This window comes from Fringilla coelebs (assembly GCF_963513975.1).
Source record: "Fringilla coelebs genome assembly, chromosome: 10".
Classification (NCBI taxonomy): domain Eukaryota; kingdom Metazoa; phylum Chordata; class Aves; order Passeriformes; family Fringillidae; genus Fringilla; species Fringilla coelebs.
The window spans coordinates 9,747,996-9,764,370 of record NC_140036.1 but is presented as its reverse complement, the minus strand read 5'-3'; the positions used below and the strand labels follow the sequence as shown (position 1 = coordinate 9,764,370).

General features: G+C 38.8%; 1 protein-coding gene across 1 annotated transcript in view; it reads left to right on the top strand.

The window, feature by feature from the left end:
- COL4A4 (collagen type IV alpha 4 chain) overlaps positions 1-16,375 on the top strand; it is a gene marked incomplete at its 3' end in the record, with an annotated part of 56,015 nt that overhangs the window by 18,290 nt on the left and 21,350 nt on the right. Inside the window, exons 11-27 of the mRNA XM_084212190.1 lie at positions 13-54; positions 605-685; positions 2,116-2,169; positions 2,674-2,733; positions 3,347-3,391; positions 4,400-4,453; positions 5,984-6,053; positions 7,538-7,642; positions 8,211-8,375; positions 8,948-9,040; positions 9,374-9,537; positions 11,698-11,770; positions 12,999-13,105; positions 13,458-13,641; positions 14,225-14,293; positions 15,296-15,400; positions 15,802-16,020. Of these exons, the coding sequence (XP_084068316.1) occupies positions 13-54; positions 605-685; positions 2,116-2,169; positions 2,674-2,733; positions 3,347-3,391; positions 4,400-4,453; positions 5,984-6,053; positions 7,538-7,642; positions 8,211-8,375; positions 8,948-9,040; positions 9,374-9,537; positions 11,698-11,770; positions 12,999-13,105; positions 13,458-13,641; positions 14,225-14,293; positions 15,296-15,400; positions 15,802-16,020 (1,690 nt within the window). The remainder of the gene's footprint in view (positions 1-12; positions 55-604; positions 686-2,115; positions 2,170-2,673; positions 2,734-3,346; positions 3,392-4,399; positions 4,454-5,983; positions 6,054-7,537; positions 7,643-8,210; positions 8,376-8,947; positions 9,041-9,373; positions 9,538-11,697; positions 11,771-12,998; positions 13,106-13,457; positions 13,642-14,224; positions 14,294-15,295; positions 15,401-15,801; positions 16,021-16,375) is intronic.

Genomic DNA, 16,375 nt, shown 5'->3' with positions numbered 1-16,375 from the left:
TTTATTAATTAGGGAAATCCAGGGATTGGAGTGGATGGACAAAAGGGGGAGCCGGTAAGAAAACAAACAATATTAAATATGTTATTGCTGTAGAGTTAGAAGAATAATAGAGTCTTGTTGAGTTCCCTGGAACCCATTCATTTGTGGCTTTGTGTCCTGCTAATCATGTTAGAACAGAAGAAGTTATTGAATCAATTAATTCTGAGCAGAAGGAATTCCTTCAGTGAGCTGCATTCAGAAATTTGTGCTTAAAGACTTTGGTCTAGAACATGAGAGACTGTATGTACATACAAGAGGTTTGACAGTCCTGTAACTGCTATCTCCACAGCAGATGTGGAGCAGGAGCCAGGCATTCTCACTTATTTCCTTAACTGTAACACCATTTTTAATGAGTCAGGAGAATAGGAGATTAGATTGCCAACCTTACTCATCTGGGCAGATGGTAAAGAGGCTTACAGATCTCAGTGCAAACCTTTATCTGCAGGTAATTAGTACCTTTTCAGTGAGTACAGAAATATGTAGTGCTATGGTACAACAGGAAAACAAGCTGAGTGTCACTGAAATACTGCATGGAACATCTCTGCTGTTGCTTTGGCTTTCACAGGGCGACATTGGACTGCCTGGGCCACCTGGGTCACCACTGTTAGTTGGACCTCCTGGAGCTCAGCTGTTCAAAGGACAAAAGGTGTTAATTTGTCATCATATTTAACAGTGCTCAACCTGGCCAGTACAATCCTGTGATGCAATTTTTGCAAGGATGGCATAAGATGCACCTACATTTCTGTAAGAAACCACCAGCTGCCGCAGAATCCTGTGTTCAGCGCCCTTCCTACAAGCTTTCAGGAGAGGACACCCCATGTGTCCTTTAGCTCATATTATGGAGAGAAGACTGTCTTGATTCAGAAAGGAGATACTGCCCTTGCTTTGGTTTTCTTCAATTTTTGTCATTAGCAAATCATATTTCAGGCATCTTGGCAAATTTGAAAACTGGGATATTGAATCCCTTTGTGGCTCTTCACTAGTACTTTACTTATTTAATACAATATAAGTTTTGCATATCCCTGGCAACTGCACTCCAATCTACAGTTTTGAACTAACCCTAGCCCTTCTAGGGTGCTCTTTTTAATATAAAAATCAAGTGGGATTTTGTTGTCAGTTTTTATTGCAAGTTTTATCACAGAATCATAGAATGATTTGGGTTGGAAGAGTCCTTAAATATCAGCTAGTCCCAAACCCCTGCCATAGGCAGGGACACCTTCCACTAGATCAGATTGCTCAAAGCCTCATCCAAACTGGCCTTCAACATTTCCAAGAATGGGTCATCCACAACTTTCCTGAACAACTTGTACTTCTTCAAGATCACACCTACCATAGCTACAGCTGAGTGGCTTGGAACATTAGAATGTTTGTAACCCATGTTTTTTTTTGAACAAAAACTGTATTGCAGAGCCCTATATTGTTACAGAGTCCTCTGCATCCTCAAGTCTGAAGTCCTCAAATACACAAGTGAAAAGGTGAAGTTGGCATTGCCAGCTCCTTTCAGTCTCAGCTCAGGGAAACAGTAGATTTCACATGTTGGACCTTGGGCTTTGATCGTGCAAACAGCTGCTATACAGGCATAGGAAAAGAGGGAAAGGACCAAAAGAACCTCCATAAACTCCCCGCTTTCTTGGGAAGTGGGACATTTGCTGCTCTACAACATGACACAATCATGGCCATATAAGCAGCCATTCAGATTGGGGCTGTGCTCAAAAGTGCAGATTTATGCTTGTGTATACTTGCCTCAAACCAAGAAGAGCAGCAAATTAAAAAAAACTACTGTCATGCATGTTTGTAGGAACAAAGCCCTGACTTGTAGATCCTTGGAGGTGAAAAGATACATATATCTCCCTCCACAGTCATTATGCTGGTTTGAGAGCATTAACAGAAATAAAGATAAGTACATAAATGTTTTTCTTGCTTTTCTTGTGTCTAGGACACCTAAAGAAGTACACCCAGTGCTTAAAAACATACCGTTTAACACTTCTAATTCAGAGTAAGACTTGAAAAAAGTTAAGCAGCACATAGGCATATCCTGCATATTAATATACACAAAAACTTTCCTTTTATATGTAGGGCCAAAAAGGATTACCTGGGGTAACAGGATACAGAGGGCCACGTGGACCCAAAGTAAGTAATGGGACTTTTTTTCCCCATGGTGCTGGCAAAGTCCTTGTGTGGTTATTATGTTAAACTTCTAAAGCACAGCATTTTTTGCTGTGAAATTTAATCACTGCCTAAATCAGTGTGAAAGCAAAAATATTTAAAATCCTTTGGAAAATCTTTCTGAGTCTGTTTTATACATACCTATTGAGTGTTGCCTGGTAGCAAAAAGTCAGTGTTGTTGCCAGTTGGGCTGTTGACATAATGGATTGGAACTATGAAGAAAATACAAGTACAGATTATTTTTCCTTGGGAAGAGAAACAGAGAGGATCTGAATGTGTTCTTAGTGGGGCATGTTCTATATTTACCAAAGAAGGTTGAGGAAAGACTTCAACTTGACTTTGTGGATATCCCCAAGGGAAGAGAAGGCAGAGTCACCTGTTTGGAGAGAGGGTTCCTTTTTACTGTCTATTCTACATTTGCTTTTCTTTCTGTCAACAAGATCAATTTAAGTATTTTGACTGCTCTAGGGCATACTTGGGAGAGGAGAAAAAGGTGAAAAAGGCCTTCCTGGTTTCCCTGGATTGCGGGTAAGAAAGTTGCACAATAAACTATATCACAAATACACTATAATTATGCAGTTCAAGTTTGCAATTTCAAGAAAGACTTTAAGGATTTTTTAAACTAATCTATCATGCTTCCTGTATAGAATATTTAGAAGACTTGCCCTGGGATTTACCCTGTCTCAGACTTAAACAGAGGCTCATACAGACTTTCCTTGGAAAGAAAGTAAATCTGTAGGGTTATCCTCTAAATATTTGGACCAGCACTAAGTTGCTCTGGAACAGCACAGTACTAACACAGTAATTTTAATGTTCTCCATACGTGTTGATGGCAGTTTTTTACAGCAACTTTACTTGTGCTGGATTTGCCTAACAGTGCTGAAGTGGAGCAGCATTCCACTACTGTGCTTGATGCAATATGGTAAAAAAATTAATTGAAAACTTGACTGGCTTGGTTTGGTCTACAGTTCTAATTCTTGCTCATTTCTCAAAGAAACTATTTGCAAAAGATTTTCAAAGTTTTTGGAAGATATCCCAAGTAATATTTATCTATGTAACATTAACTATCAGTAGTTCTGAATAGGTTTAATTTTAAATAAGTTTTTACTGTTTTAGCTTACAGTCTACTTGCTTTTATTAGGGCCATCCTGGTTCTTATGGACCTGCAGGTTTTCCTGGAATGAAGGTATGAAGGCAAAAAATATAAGCAGCTCCCTGAACAGTGGGATCAATGAGATTTTGTTTTCTGTGGATTTGTGCAGATTTGGAATTTCCACCTACTTCACAGATCAGATTGCATTCCTTCTTTTCTGTTCTGCTACCTTTTGCCACAGAAGCTGCATGAACTCTGTGTCTTTGAATTTCTGCCACTCTGAAATTTGGCTGAAATTTGCTAATGGAATCTGAAGTTGCAAGGAGGAGGAAAAGTCAGTGGGACACACATACAGCATAATAGAAAAGTTTTGCAGTGTGTCAACTTTGTTTTTTATGGTGACATTGTTTGTGTAATTTTGTGGTGCATGCATGTTTTGTTCATGTTTCTGGCTTGAGAAATTCCAGTGATGCTAAGCCTGCTAAATTTTATTATGAACTTACAGCATCTTACTGGAATAAAGAACAAAAATGTATGCATATAGATCTGTATCTTGCCCAACTCTAGTTAAGATAGTGATCATGCTGTTCATAAATCACATTAATGTATAAATATTTTCCTCTAGAGTTATGTTCCAGGTGACAGTTTTATCTGCAAAAATACTTTTCACTTAGTTTTTCACTCTTGCCTACCTAAAGAGTTTGAGTACTGGCTGGATGAGTATATTAGAAAATCATAAAAAGAGAAGAGGGCTCATGTGCGGCTGCTTTCTATGCAGTAGTTTGAGAGTATCATTCAGCAAGCAGCAAACCAATTTCAGCTATATTAAGCAGACAGTCTATCAGAGTCTGCTGGTATGTATTCCAGCTAATTCTGTGACCCAGCTTCACTGAATCTGCTGAGCACTGTCTGAATAACCTGGCAATACATGCTGTGAATTTTCCAACACAGGAGTCTCTGTGAAACACCATCTCCTGTACCCAGTGAACTCTCTGGATACAACTATAACATGACAGTACTGTATAACTGCCTTACTGGGTTTTACTCAATTACTTATGTCTTAACAGATTAATCAAATTGTATTTATGTGATCCTTTCCAGGGTGAAACAGGATTTGCTGGTTTTCCTGGACAACCTGGCTATCCAGGCATTCAGGTAAAAAATGTGACACAAACACACCCCACTCCCCTCTGTGCCAATATTTCCTCCCACATGTACCCACTTATCAGGAAAAAATACTAGTTTTACTTTTTCTTTCCTGCCACACAGAAGGCTCTTCTGTGTCATTAGGGAAGACAAATTTATGTTCCTGTTTAAAAGAACCAAAGATGACACAAGGATATTTTTTCATTCTGCAAGATACAGTCAAAGGAAACAGGCCAGGGATCAAGAGGGCAGCAGTCAGTGACAGAACTGTCTAACTACCGTAGAGACACCATTAAAAAAAAACAAAGTAGGAGGCAGAGATGTGGGGAGATGGAATGTAAGAAAATAGTGCAGCAGGTAATCTCACACCTGAGGAGTTGCTGCAGAGCCAATTACTAAAGATTAGAAACAGGCCCAGCTCTTAACAAGCCATACCTGTATCCAATAAGAGCAAGTGCTACAAAAGAGCAGGTTGGCTAGCTGTGGAGAGAGGTGGTGGTTCTTGGCTGTGCTGAGAAGAGAGATGGCATTTGTTGGCTGCACTGTGACGCGAGATGGATATGTTGGCTGTGAGGAAGAGGAGTCAGATGACTGCTGCAAGGACCAGGGACAGGCAGTACATATAGGAGCTGTGTTGTGAAAGAATTTCAAGGAGGTATGAGGCCCTGGAGGTATAAAATCCCTTGCACTATAATGACCCTAGAAGTTGTGCTAAGATGACACAGAGAGGCCTTGTTTTCACTTGTGTAAGAATGAGTATCCAGTTCTCCTTGTCTGTGTCCTAAAAGGCCTGGGGTCCAGTCTGGGAATGCAGCCTCACTACGCAGTTCCCACATTGACACTTTTGTTTTCTTAGGTCCCATTTGCTGAAAAAGGAGAGTGGATTTCTAATCTACAAAGCAAGAGGTCTAATACAATTTGCCACATAAAAGACTTCCCTAAAATCCACTTTACTTGCAATTCTAAGTAGCAAAATCCAAGTTAATTTAGAAAACCTCCAAGCAGAAGTGATTTTCCTCACCATTAGTAAACACTTTCATGTTTCTCTAATGCAGATGTTTTAAACTTCATGTAAGAGCTTTGAGTATCTCTTACCATTGATAATAGCTGTTAGACAGTGAAACTTTCTTTATGCTCATCTGTCATAGAAGTAATTTCCTAATCCTGATACAGAATTTTTGTAATTTTTAATTACAGATTGGTTGTTAAATCAAAATTTCTCAATTAAATAGATACTCATTTACTGTAGTTGAGTCATATTTACAATAAATGAATGAACTCAAATACAGTAGTTGCATGTTCTGAAGAGTCAAATAGATATGTGGGATGGCTATATTACTGTTTAGCTACTGGTATCCTGAAAGATAATGACTATTTTAAATCTTTTTGCTTGGTTTTATATGCTGCAAAGTGTGAAAATCAAGTTTCCTGGGTGGTGTGTGTCACACCCTTATATATCTCCCCACTGTTGAAATATTCAGTTACATTCTAGTACACCATATATTTATATATAAAAAATTTATTGTTGGACTCTTACAGGGGGATCCGGGAGAAAAAGGCCCCCCAGGTCCTCCTGGAGCTGTTGGAACTCCACTGCTTCCTATAAAAGGTTATATCTATTTTTGACTAGTGTTTGTGCTGTATAAAGTGCAGAACTTGTTTTGCTAAAGGTGTGTGAAAGCAGTCACTAGGGGTGCAGGGGACAGGACCCTAAAACACTCCCAGCGGCCACAGGCTGTGTTTGTGGGTTTGGCCACGTTTTGTGTTTGTTTGTCTTGCTGATCTTCCTGGAACTATGTTAAACATACAAGTGTTGCATTAAATGTTTGTTTGTGTGGAAGATCTTTGTGCATACAGTCACAACTACATCTGAAGGACTCTCTCATTCTGGGACCTAAGCATAGCTACAAAAAAATCAATGAAAAATAAGCCTGTGCTGGTTAATGGACAGCAAATAAGAACAGCTTCCTTCCCGTTATCATTTAGGATTCCTGTTTTCAGTATTGCCACAACACACAGATTTTAGACTACAAGTAAGCTTCCTGTTTGCAGGGGGAAAATCCTGGGACTAGTACTCCCAACAGAATACCTGTCTATTTATTACCTTCCTCCCTAAACCTCAGGCTGTGTTTTAATGTCCCAGCTCCCTTTATTCCCTTCTTACTCATGTAATGGGTGAAAAGATGTGTCGAAATTCTTATTTCATAGCAGGAAGCAGTGGGGAACAGCCAGGTCTGCTTCCTACAAGGTTGTGCTTTTGCATCTAATACTTGGATGGTTTGTCTTGTAAGACTATTTCAACAGAGAGCTCATAATAAATTGTATTTCTAGTACAACACTAGAAATTTCTTGTGATCACAGAAGTAAGTTACAACAAAACCCCAGTTCAGCACAACCTTCCCATTATATAGGGGCCTTATCCTAAAATAAATTAAATTTTTTCCACAGACTACCATGGTTTCCAGCCCATACAACAAACAGCCCCATGCTTAATATCTCAAGTAACACTCAGTCATGTACATGGTGTGTGAGTGGATACAATCTTCAGAGAAAGAGGCCTTTGGAACAACAGAGAACAGAACTGCTGCCAATACTTTATTTTTCCAATTTAATGAAGCTATTTGCATCTGATTGAGATTTTCTTTGTCAGAATGTAATTGCAATTTTAAATTTTATTTTTTGTAGCAATTTTGAAAACATACTTCTAAACATCTGAATAATTTCAACTAAGGTGATGCTGAAATTGCCTCCCTGTGTGTACTGCCAAAGCATATAACATGAAATCCTTATTTAAGTGCTACGCGTGTTTATTTTAGCCAAACATTTCTCTCAGCATTTTGTAATACATAGCACAAAGATACTTCTACAAAGTGATGAAGAGTTAAAAATGTGCTTGTGAAATGGGCTGGAATCCATAGAAAAGTAACCAAATCCTCCCACCTTAAAATTAAATTGTTACACATTTTAAAATGCTTCTTAAGTTATTTTACTCTTGTGCAGTTTCCAAATTATGATTTTGGTTGCAGCTTAATTTAGATTTAAGCTGTCAATTCCATAAGGTGTTCGACTCACATGTTCTGTACTTCTCTGTAGGTCAACGCGGAGATCCTGGATTCCCAGGTCCTGTTGGTGAAATGGGGTCAGTTGGACCAATTGGTCCTTCAGGCCTTCCAGGAAGACCAGGATATGATGGAACAAGTAAGAGAAGTAGAGGATAAGTGTGAACTATACACCAGAAGGAAAGAAAGCAGCTGAAAGAAAACTGTTCTTTGGTCTTGCTTGATGCAAGTCACCAACTGTAAAGACTGTTCAGTAAAAATATTAACTCAGCACTTAATAGCCAGAAAAAGAAACAAAATTATCCAAGCAGAACATTAGGAATGACTATAAAAGGAACAGAAGACAAAGGAGAACACTACCATGGTAAATCCGTGGTATAACTGTGTCTGGAGTGCTGTGCTTAAAATGTCTGCTCTCCATCTCAAAAAGATACAAAGGGATGTGCTGAGGATGGCTTTGCTCTGTATGAGGAACTGGAGTAACTGGGATGTCTGCAAAAGAGATAATGGAGGGAACGAGAAAAAGAAGCATTTAAGGTCTACAGCAGGAGCATCTTTTCTTGTGGATCCTGAAAAACCTAAGGATTTGCATTCAAGCATTAGTTATATAGAAGCTATTTTTCAGGGCAGTCCTGGATTGTCTGCAGTTTCCTCCTTGATATCTCACATTAATGCTGTGTGGGCTGTTAACCTTTCTTTTTTTTCAGGTCTTCCTGGCCTGCCAGGAGTAAGTGGGGCTCCAGGACCTCAAGGCTTTCAAGGTGACCCTGGTTTGCCTGGAACAGGTGAATTAATCCCAGGAAGACCGGGATTTCCTGGACCACCAGGCCTACCAGGGCAGCCAGGAAGACAAGGCTTACCTGGACTACCTAGTAGGTTCAATAGCAATTCATATAACAAGAAGAGAATTCTGCAGATTAACAGATCCATTGCTTTTGTTGGTGCTACAAATACAGAGAAGTGAAAAGTGCATTTTGACAGCTATTGCAAAGTTTTCATGGGATGTTGAAACCATATTTTTCCTATTAGCTTTTGATCAGCGAATTTCAAGCTTTTCATAGTTTTCTGGGTGATTTAAACCCACAAAAGTAACACACATATTAAAATTTAAAAGTGCTTTGGTCTAATAGACTATTTTTTAACTGTTTAAGTTAAAAATACTGAGGAGGAAATCCAAATCTGCATCCTTTAGTAAAGAAAAGTTCTAAGTAGAAAAAAATAGCAGTGGCAATGAAAAGCAATGTGTCAACATCAACTCTAGCCATACTGTCTGTTGCAGTATAATCTATAAGCAACAACTTGTAAAGCATTAATTAATATCACTAACTTTTTATGTGACAATAACAAGAGAAGGGAGAGGAGGACACATGACCTAAGCTGGGGAAACCCCAGCTTGTGTCAGTAAACCTGACTTACACTGGCGGGAATATTTGTTTTTTCAAAGGTGTAATCTGTACTGACAGAGGGATCCCTGGAGAACCTGGACCAAAAGGTCAGATTGGCCTTCCAGGAAGAAAAGGGGCAAAAGGAGAAAAGGGTAAGTTGGCCTGGATAACAATAATTTGAGTATAAAACCTGTGCCAGGAGTGTCAAATCTAAATGTGCAAGAAGCTCATGGTAACTTGGAGGTTTAGGCCCATCAAATACAGAGTTACTGAAGGCATTGGGGCTTCTGAGTCAGCAGAGTCCTGTTCGTGCAGAGTTACTCAGCACTGTAAAGGGAGACTGATAATCCTCTCCAGGTGAGATAACATGAGATAAATTGGTCTAAATGTGGTGCACTACTCACACAGAAAAGAAAAAGGACAGCATTATTTTTTGTGTAATAATTTTTGAGCTGTTTCAATGTAATATTGACACTTTCATGTAGGAAGTCAAGGCCTCTGCTCATGTGGTGCTGGTCCTCCTGGTCCCCGTGGTGTGCAAGGACCTCCAGGTACTCCAGGAAGGAAAGGACAAATGGGATACCCTGGAAGACACGGAGAAAAGGGCGACCCAGGCTTATCTGGGGCAGTGGGATCACCAGGGCTCCCTGTGAGTGCTTTTCATGAGCTTCAGTAAATAACATCAAGCTACCTCTCAACTCAGGAGGAATTTAAGAAGAATGGTAGAGAAAGTGCCCTGGAAAATTATTTGGAACTTCTATCTACTTTAGCTTAAAACAGTCTAGTGAAAGAAGCTTTTGCTTTTGGGAGTAGACTTATTTTCTTTAATGTGCTTCATATAGTTTATCTTAGTCCCCAGAGTGAGCAGTAATTCAAAACACCGCTTAATTTAACTGCTTTAGGAATACAGTATATGATAATTTATTGGTCTTGCTGTGATTTTGTTCTGCTTCTTCTGGTCTGATATATGGAATGTACATCCAGGATGCTGCATGCCAAAATAATGCCAAATAGAAGGTATTTCTTATACATTTTCTTGTGTGTGAGAGGTTTTTCTTTGAATATATAGGTAGATATGCCCTGCTTTATAACCATTGCATTATGGTTAGGTTTTTGGGTTGTTTTGAGGGGCATGTTGGAGGGGGTTTTGTGCCTTTTTTTTTTTTTTTTTTTTTTGTTCTTGGTTGGTTTTTGTTTTATTTTTTTGAGATTTGGGTTTGTTTTAATAGCAGAACTGTTTGCTCACATAAGGAATTACTTAAAAGTTTCCAGAACATGTTCTTTCAAAAGGAAAAAAAGCAAACAAATCCATTGTGAGTCTGAGAGAAGGAGGTGGAAAGGCTCTCATTCAAGTTCCAATAGTTTTATTAGAAGACTTACATTTACTCTTTTTTTTTTCCTTAAAACCCTATAACCTGAGTGGTGTATGTGAGATTCTGATGTTTTTGTTACTTTTGAGAGTATGTTTTAGCCCTTGTGGCTCTGAAGTAAGGCTTGAAGCCTTGAAGCCTTGTCCTGAATTTTGCTGTTCTTAGGTTACTTAATTGAGAAACAAGGACAAAGTAATCACTTCAGAAGGAAATAATTCACTTCAGTACAGAAGTGCTTTGGTCTAATGGACCATTTTCCACCATTTTTCTACTCTCTTTTCTTCCAAATATTTCATTTTCTTTTCAGACACTAACAACTCATCACTGCCTACTTGAAGATCTAGACATTGTAACAAATAGTCACTTCTAGTTTCAGATACACATTTTTCAGAAGTCTGCGGTCTGATTTAAAATTGTCAATCACATTATAGACTGGTTTTGCTCCAATCATTTTTAAGGGAAAGATTTTGGGTAACAGAGGAAGTTGCCTAAATCATACCCCAGTTTTTGTACCTTAGTGGCCTTTTACTTCTGTGTAAATTTCACATTGTTGTCTTGATCCACATATACTGTTGCAAGATCAGACCTTGACCAAAGATGATATGAATAGTACACCCTGCTTGGACAGCTGAAAACAAAAAATCAGCATAAAAAAATAGAATAGTATTTATTTTGCCCTCTAAACCTCTCAAGCCATATATTCATCTAAGAATATAATGTATCTAACTAGATTATATTTTTTATTAGTGGCTTTGTGAGTTTTCATTCAGAAAAAAAGCATCACTTACTTCCTGCTCTGTTCACTTCTGGGAGGACAGCCTCATCCAGCAGTCACCACTCTCCAGAGCATCCCTTCCTCAGTGGGTTGGGGGTTGAAGTCTGCAGAGGAAAGAGTTAATGAATCATTTGTCTCTTGATATTCTTACATTTGCAGTCCCACATCTGTGCAGCTGTGGGCCCAGTGCTCTGGCATTACAATTTCTTTCAGTTGTTGTAGTGGTTTTGGTTTGCCAATTTGAGATTTCCCGGGGTTTGTTCATTTTTAACATGTGTGTTCACAGAGGCATGTTCAGCTTTCTAGTGGTTTAGTAAAGTGTCAATACTCAAAATGAGTCCGTGATTGTTGTTATTAGACATGGAGGAAGGTCTCAGCAGCTCCTCTCAGAAAAATAATTTCTGTGGGTGGCTTCTTCCCTCCTCAATTAATGCAAAACCAGCACAGTTGTGTATTTGTGCACGAGGCAGAGTCAGCCTGAAAAGACCACATGCCATTCACACTCCTCTTTTTGACCATCAAAAGAGACCAGTGCATCCTTTTGGTTACTTTAATTGGCCTTTTTTGAAGAAACCATGCAAGAGATAGATATCTAATTTTCCCTTCAATTCCCACTTTGATTCCATGCTGGAGATAACTGACAACTCTTTTCTTTGTCAATAAGGGGACTCCTGGTTCTGCTGGACAGCATGGGGAAAAAGGAGAGAAGGGTGATCCAGGAAGAGTTAGAATAAAAGGTAAACACACATTTTACTGTTAACCTTTTTGTCTTCCTATACAATGTCTAGGCAATAGTGTAAGAAAAACATTAATTTACTATGTACTAAATCCATTAGCTCAATAAGTTACTGAAACTTAGAGGCCATATATATCCAAACTGCTCTCTTGGTATCATCTCTTCTTGCTAAACACAAGATCAACACAGTGTTTTATGGTTTTTTCTCTACAGTTGAGCCATAAAACAGTTTTAACAGCATTTGATAATTGGGGTTTTTCAGAGGTCTGGACAGCAAAGACTAAGCAGAATACAAATACTGTGAAATAATGAAGAAATATTATTGAACAGAAGCCACCTCCTGAATTGTCATATACCAATATCATAGCTGTTTTCTCATATTAGGCCACCAACATCCTTCTTGGGAAAACTTCAGTGTCAATGACTATTCAGATTCCTCTCCTATTTCTAAAAATTACTCTTGACCAGGCATTGAAGAGAAACAATAGGCCACCAGTTGCACAACTGGAATTCTTGTAATTAAATAGATCGAAACCTCTCCACAGTTATGGTTATGATTTGCAAAAGCAAAAGAAAAAGAGAACAATAAACTACAGCAATCTGATGGCAAAGCCTAGTCAGAAAGGCTAAAATAGTTATTCACAGAAGATTGTCCTTCTTATTGTTTATAAAAAGTTAGCTTAGCTTTGGATGCCTGTGGGTTTTTTACAGATGTTGGAACAGGGGAAAACATTTGCTTTTATTTGCAAAGGATTTCTTGACACAGCAGAATGAATCTTTGTGTTAGAATAGTTTTACTGTCCTTGATGCAAAAGTTACCTTCTCATAAATACTGGTGCAAGAAAATGCATGGGGGCAAAAAACCAAAAACCTTTGAGGAATATTGATGCAAACATTCTGTATCATTTAGCACTGCTATAGCCTGACTTCACTGAAATCAAGAATAAATCTGTGATGTGTTTCAATAGTGAAATATTTTAACTCTATGTATAGCATAGACAAAAGCCACATTCCTGTGGTGCCTGTGAACATCTCTCTTACAGAGAGACCAAGATGTTTCATCAGGCATCCAACTACAAACTGCCTACCTTAGCCTAAAATGCCTTGTTAAGGAACAGGAATTCAAGGACTGGGAATTATCATGGATAAAGGATCAACAGTTACCCAGAATTTCTTTAAGCCCTAAAATTACAGCAAGTATTAATTTTTTCCCAAAAAAATATTTTAAGGATTAAAAGGTGAAAGAGGACCTACTGGACTTCCAGGACTTCCAGGCCAAAGAGGTCTTGATGGCAGAGATGGGGAACAAGGATTGCCAGGGGAAAAAGGAGCTGAGGTATGTTTGACTTCTGCAGACTTTTTCCATTTCAATTAACATATTATCTTATGAAAGATTATGAAAGTTTTTATGCATTAAAAAATTAGTGTCTTGTAAGTATTACCATTTATTTTGGTACTCCTGAGGATAATCTCTGCATATACTGTGTGCCAATATTACAGGGTCAGGAAACAAAAAATACACAAACCCCTTGTTCCTATTGCCTTTGAATATTTAAAAATACTAATGTCATCCATGTAGTCTTTCCATTGTGAAAGTGTTTCTCCAGATAATTCTCTAATCTGCTTTTTCATAATCAAAGAAAGGAGAGAAATTAGCTCTTGTTACTTACTGAGAATTTGTATTTCAGGGCGATTCTGGAGTAGCAATTCCAGGTGATAAAGGATTCCCTGGGCTCCCGGGACCTCCTGGGGTAAAAGGCCAGATGGGATTGCCTGGTTTGGGGCTTCCTGGGTCTCCAGGAGCCAGAGGTAGCCCTGGAGACTTTGGTGATATGGGAAATGTTGGGCCACCTGGTCCAAAAGGCCAGAAAGGTAATTTTGAATGTTTATGTTAAGAATGAAATAGCAAAATACATGTTTGGATGTTTGGTAGCATCCATCATGGTTTAATATGTATTATGTTTTATATTAATGTGTCATTCTAAATGCATGTCTATATGTATACATATAGTGCTATTCACTTAGAGTTAAAATAATTTATAGGAAAACACAATTTATACTTAAAGCTTGGCCTGGTTTTTTGTTATAAAAAATGCTTAGCAAAATAAGTCAGTGATAGCTGTAGATAGAATTGAAATGAAAGTATTATTTCTTTCTTGCAATAGAGAGTATTGTAAAACAAATTGCCATGACAATTAAAAAACCCTTTGCATTTAAAAAATAAAACCATATTACAACAATTTGAAATATTACCAATGTACCATAGAAAGTATAAAGAGAAATATATTTTAAGATTTCCCATCAAAACTTCAGTAATATGGAAATAACAATGTGCAAAAGCAGTCACTGCACATTTGCACATGTGGTTGGGTAGTTCCCCAGAAATATTACAGAAGTGCTCAGACTCCAGTTAATCTAAAGTCAATAGGCCAGTTTCTTCTCCCTCTTGCTTCAGGTGAAACTGTCTGCATTACATCACCATATCCTGGAAATCCAGGTCCCCCGGGTTTTAAAGGTGTTCAAGGTATGTTTATGTATTGAATAATTTTTGATTTATACTGAAATGGAGTTTTAAGTTGCTAATTAAAGAAAAGAGGCTATCCTAAAAAGCTACACTATTCTAGTTTTTCAACAAAGTACGTGTTTCAAAATGTAAAACTGCAAATACACAGGAATGTAGTCTCCAATAGAATCAAGGGCCAAACAGGTGTGCAGGCAGCCTCCATGGAAATAATTAAATCAAGGTAGCTTCAAACTCCCTGCCTCAATGAAAATGCATGAGAGAGTCTGTAAAATATGGCTGGACTTGGCTAAGGCCTAGAGTATGTACATCTCCATACCAGGAGAAAGAGATGTGCAAGGCAAAGGTAGGCTGCAAGTCTGTAATTTCTAAAACTGTATTGCTCATGGCAATTTGCAATTGAGCCCTAAAATCTCAATACTTATCATCATTACTTCAACTTATTTAAATTCAAAGAACTCACCCAGGAACTGGCAAAGTGTTGCTTGTGATCCCCTCTGAGACATTTGAAATATTCAAGCAAATTAGAAGAAATGGAAAGAGTGGATTTTCAAGCTGTGTAACATGGTATTCCACAGCTCCCTGACATCAGTGTTGTGGGTGGGAACAAAAATTTATACAGACATGAGTGTACTGAGCTCATCTGCACCATTCCAGAAGCAGGACATAGCACAGAAGAGTAAAAGAACTTGACACCTGTCATTCACTAGGTTAATACTGTTCATGGCCTGTAACATGAAAATGTTGTAGGAAATACTTTTTTCCTAATTGACATGGGTGATTTGCAGTCTGCTGTTAATGGAATAGGGAACATGTTCATTTAGAAAAACAGCAACCATGCATTTTTTTATGACTTGGGTAGTGGCCCTTGCCCAAAGTGTTAGAAGCAGATTAAATCAGCTTCTTTTCAAGGTATATGAATTTGCATGGAATAAAGATAAAATCCTCAGATCACATATTTTAGTGCTCTGACAGCCTTTTTATGTATTTCATTTTGATTTCCAGGACAAAAGGGTTTAAAAGGACTCCCTGGGCATCCTGGACCAAATGGCTTTGATGGGCAGAAAGGCCATCGAGGAAGGCCAGGGGCAGGAATCCCTGGGCCAGAAGGTGAATTCTGCTGTCCCTAATTTGGGAGAGCTGCTGGGCAAGTTGCAATACAGGGAAAGGTAGGGTAGGGTAAAGCAGAATTGAATTGAAATGAATAGTTCAGTGTCCAGAGAGCACTGAACCAGACAAGCATGACAGTACTCAAGACAGATGCTGCCCCAAAGAAAACCCCTGTCACTTCCCATAGGAATTACCTCCTTCAATCCTCATGTATCATTAGCTATAAATAAGAAATGTGAAATTTAATTTATGATGTTATTTTTCTTTGCAAGGTGATAACTTAAATCTGACTAAATTTGGACTACAATATTCCACATTTGGGAGAGGTGGGGAAACAAAACAAAAAACCCTGAACAACTCTTGAATTAAGCTCTATTTGAATTTAAAAATCATATCAACAGGATTTCGAGGCACAGCTGGTGATCCTGGTGATGAAGGTGAAAGAGGATCTACAATTGATGGCAAAAATGGCCTTCCAGGTCCACCTGGCACAGATGGTCAGAAAGGTCTTCCAGGTGACACCACATATGGCCCTCCAGGAATCCCAGGCAACAGGGGGCTGCCAGGACCCCCTGGTGCACAGGGAGCAAGGGGTAATCCAGGCATTCCTGGACTTCAAGGTATGAGCCAGCTTCTGTGAAACACTTCTACATGTTCAAAGGACAAAATCTGAGCAAAGGTGCTCCTGGTTCGGAGAAAACCTCCTCTCACTCAGATCCATAGTGGTGACTGTTAACAGTACTCCCTGTTTTTACATTTTGCTGTTTGCTGCAGTGATTGTCTCCACAGCACCATGTCCTCCCCCCCCCCATAGAGGATATTGCTGTTTCCTTTTACAGGTGTTCCTTCTGCCTGGCCCTAAGCAGTTACACCCATCCTTCAGTGCAGGGAATACCTGTAGAACTGAGCCAGTGCTGTGCACCTGGTGCAGGCCAGTGAGCTACTCCCATTCTGCTCCTACACATCAGAAATTCT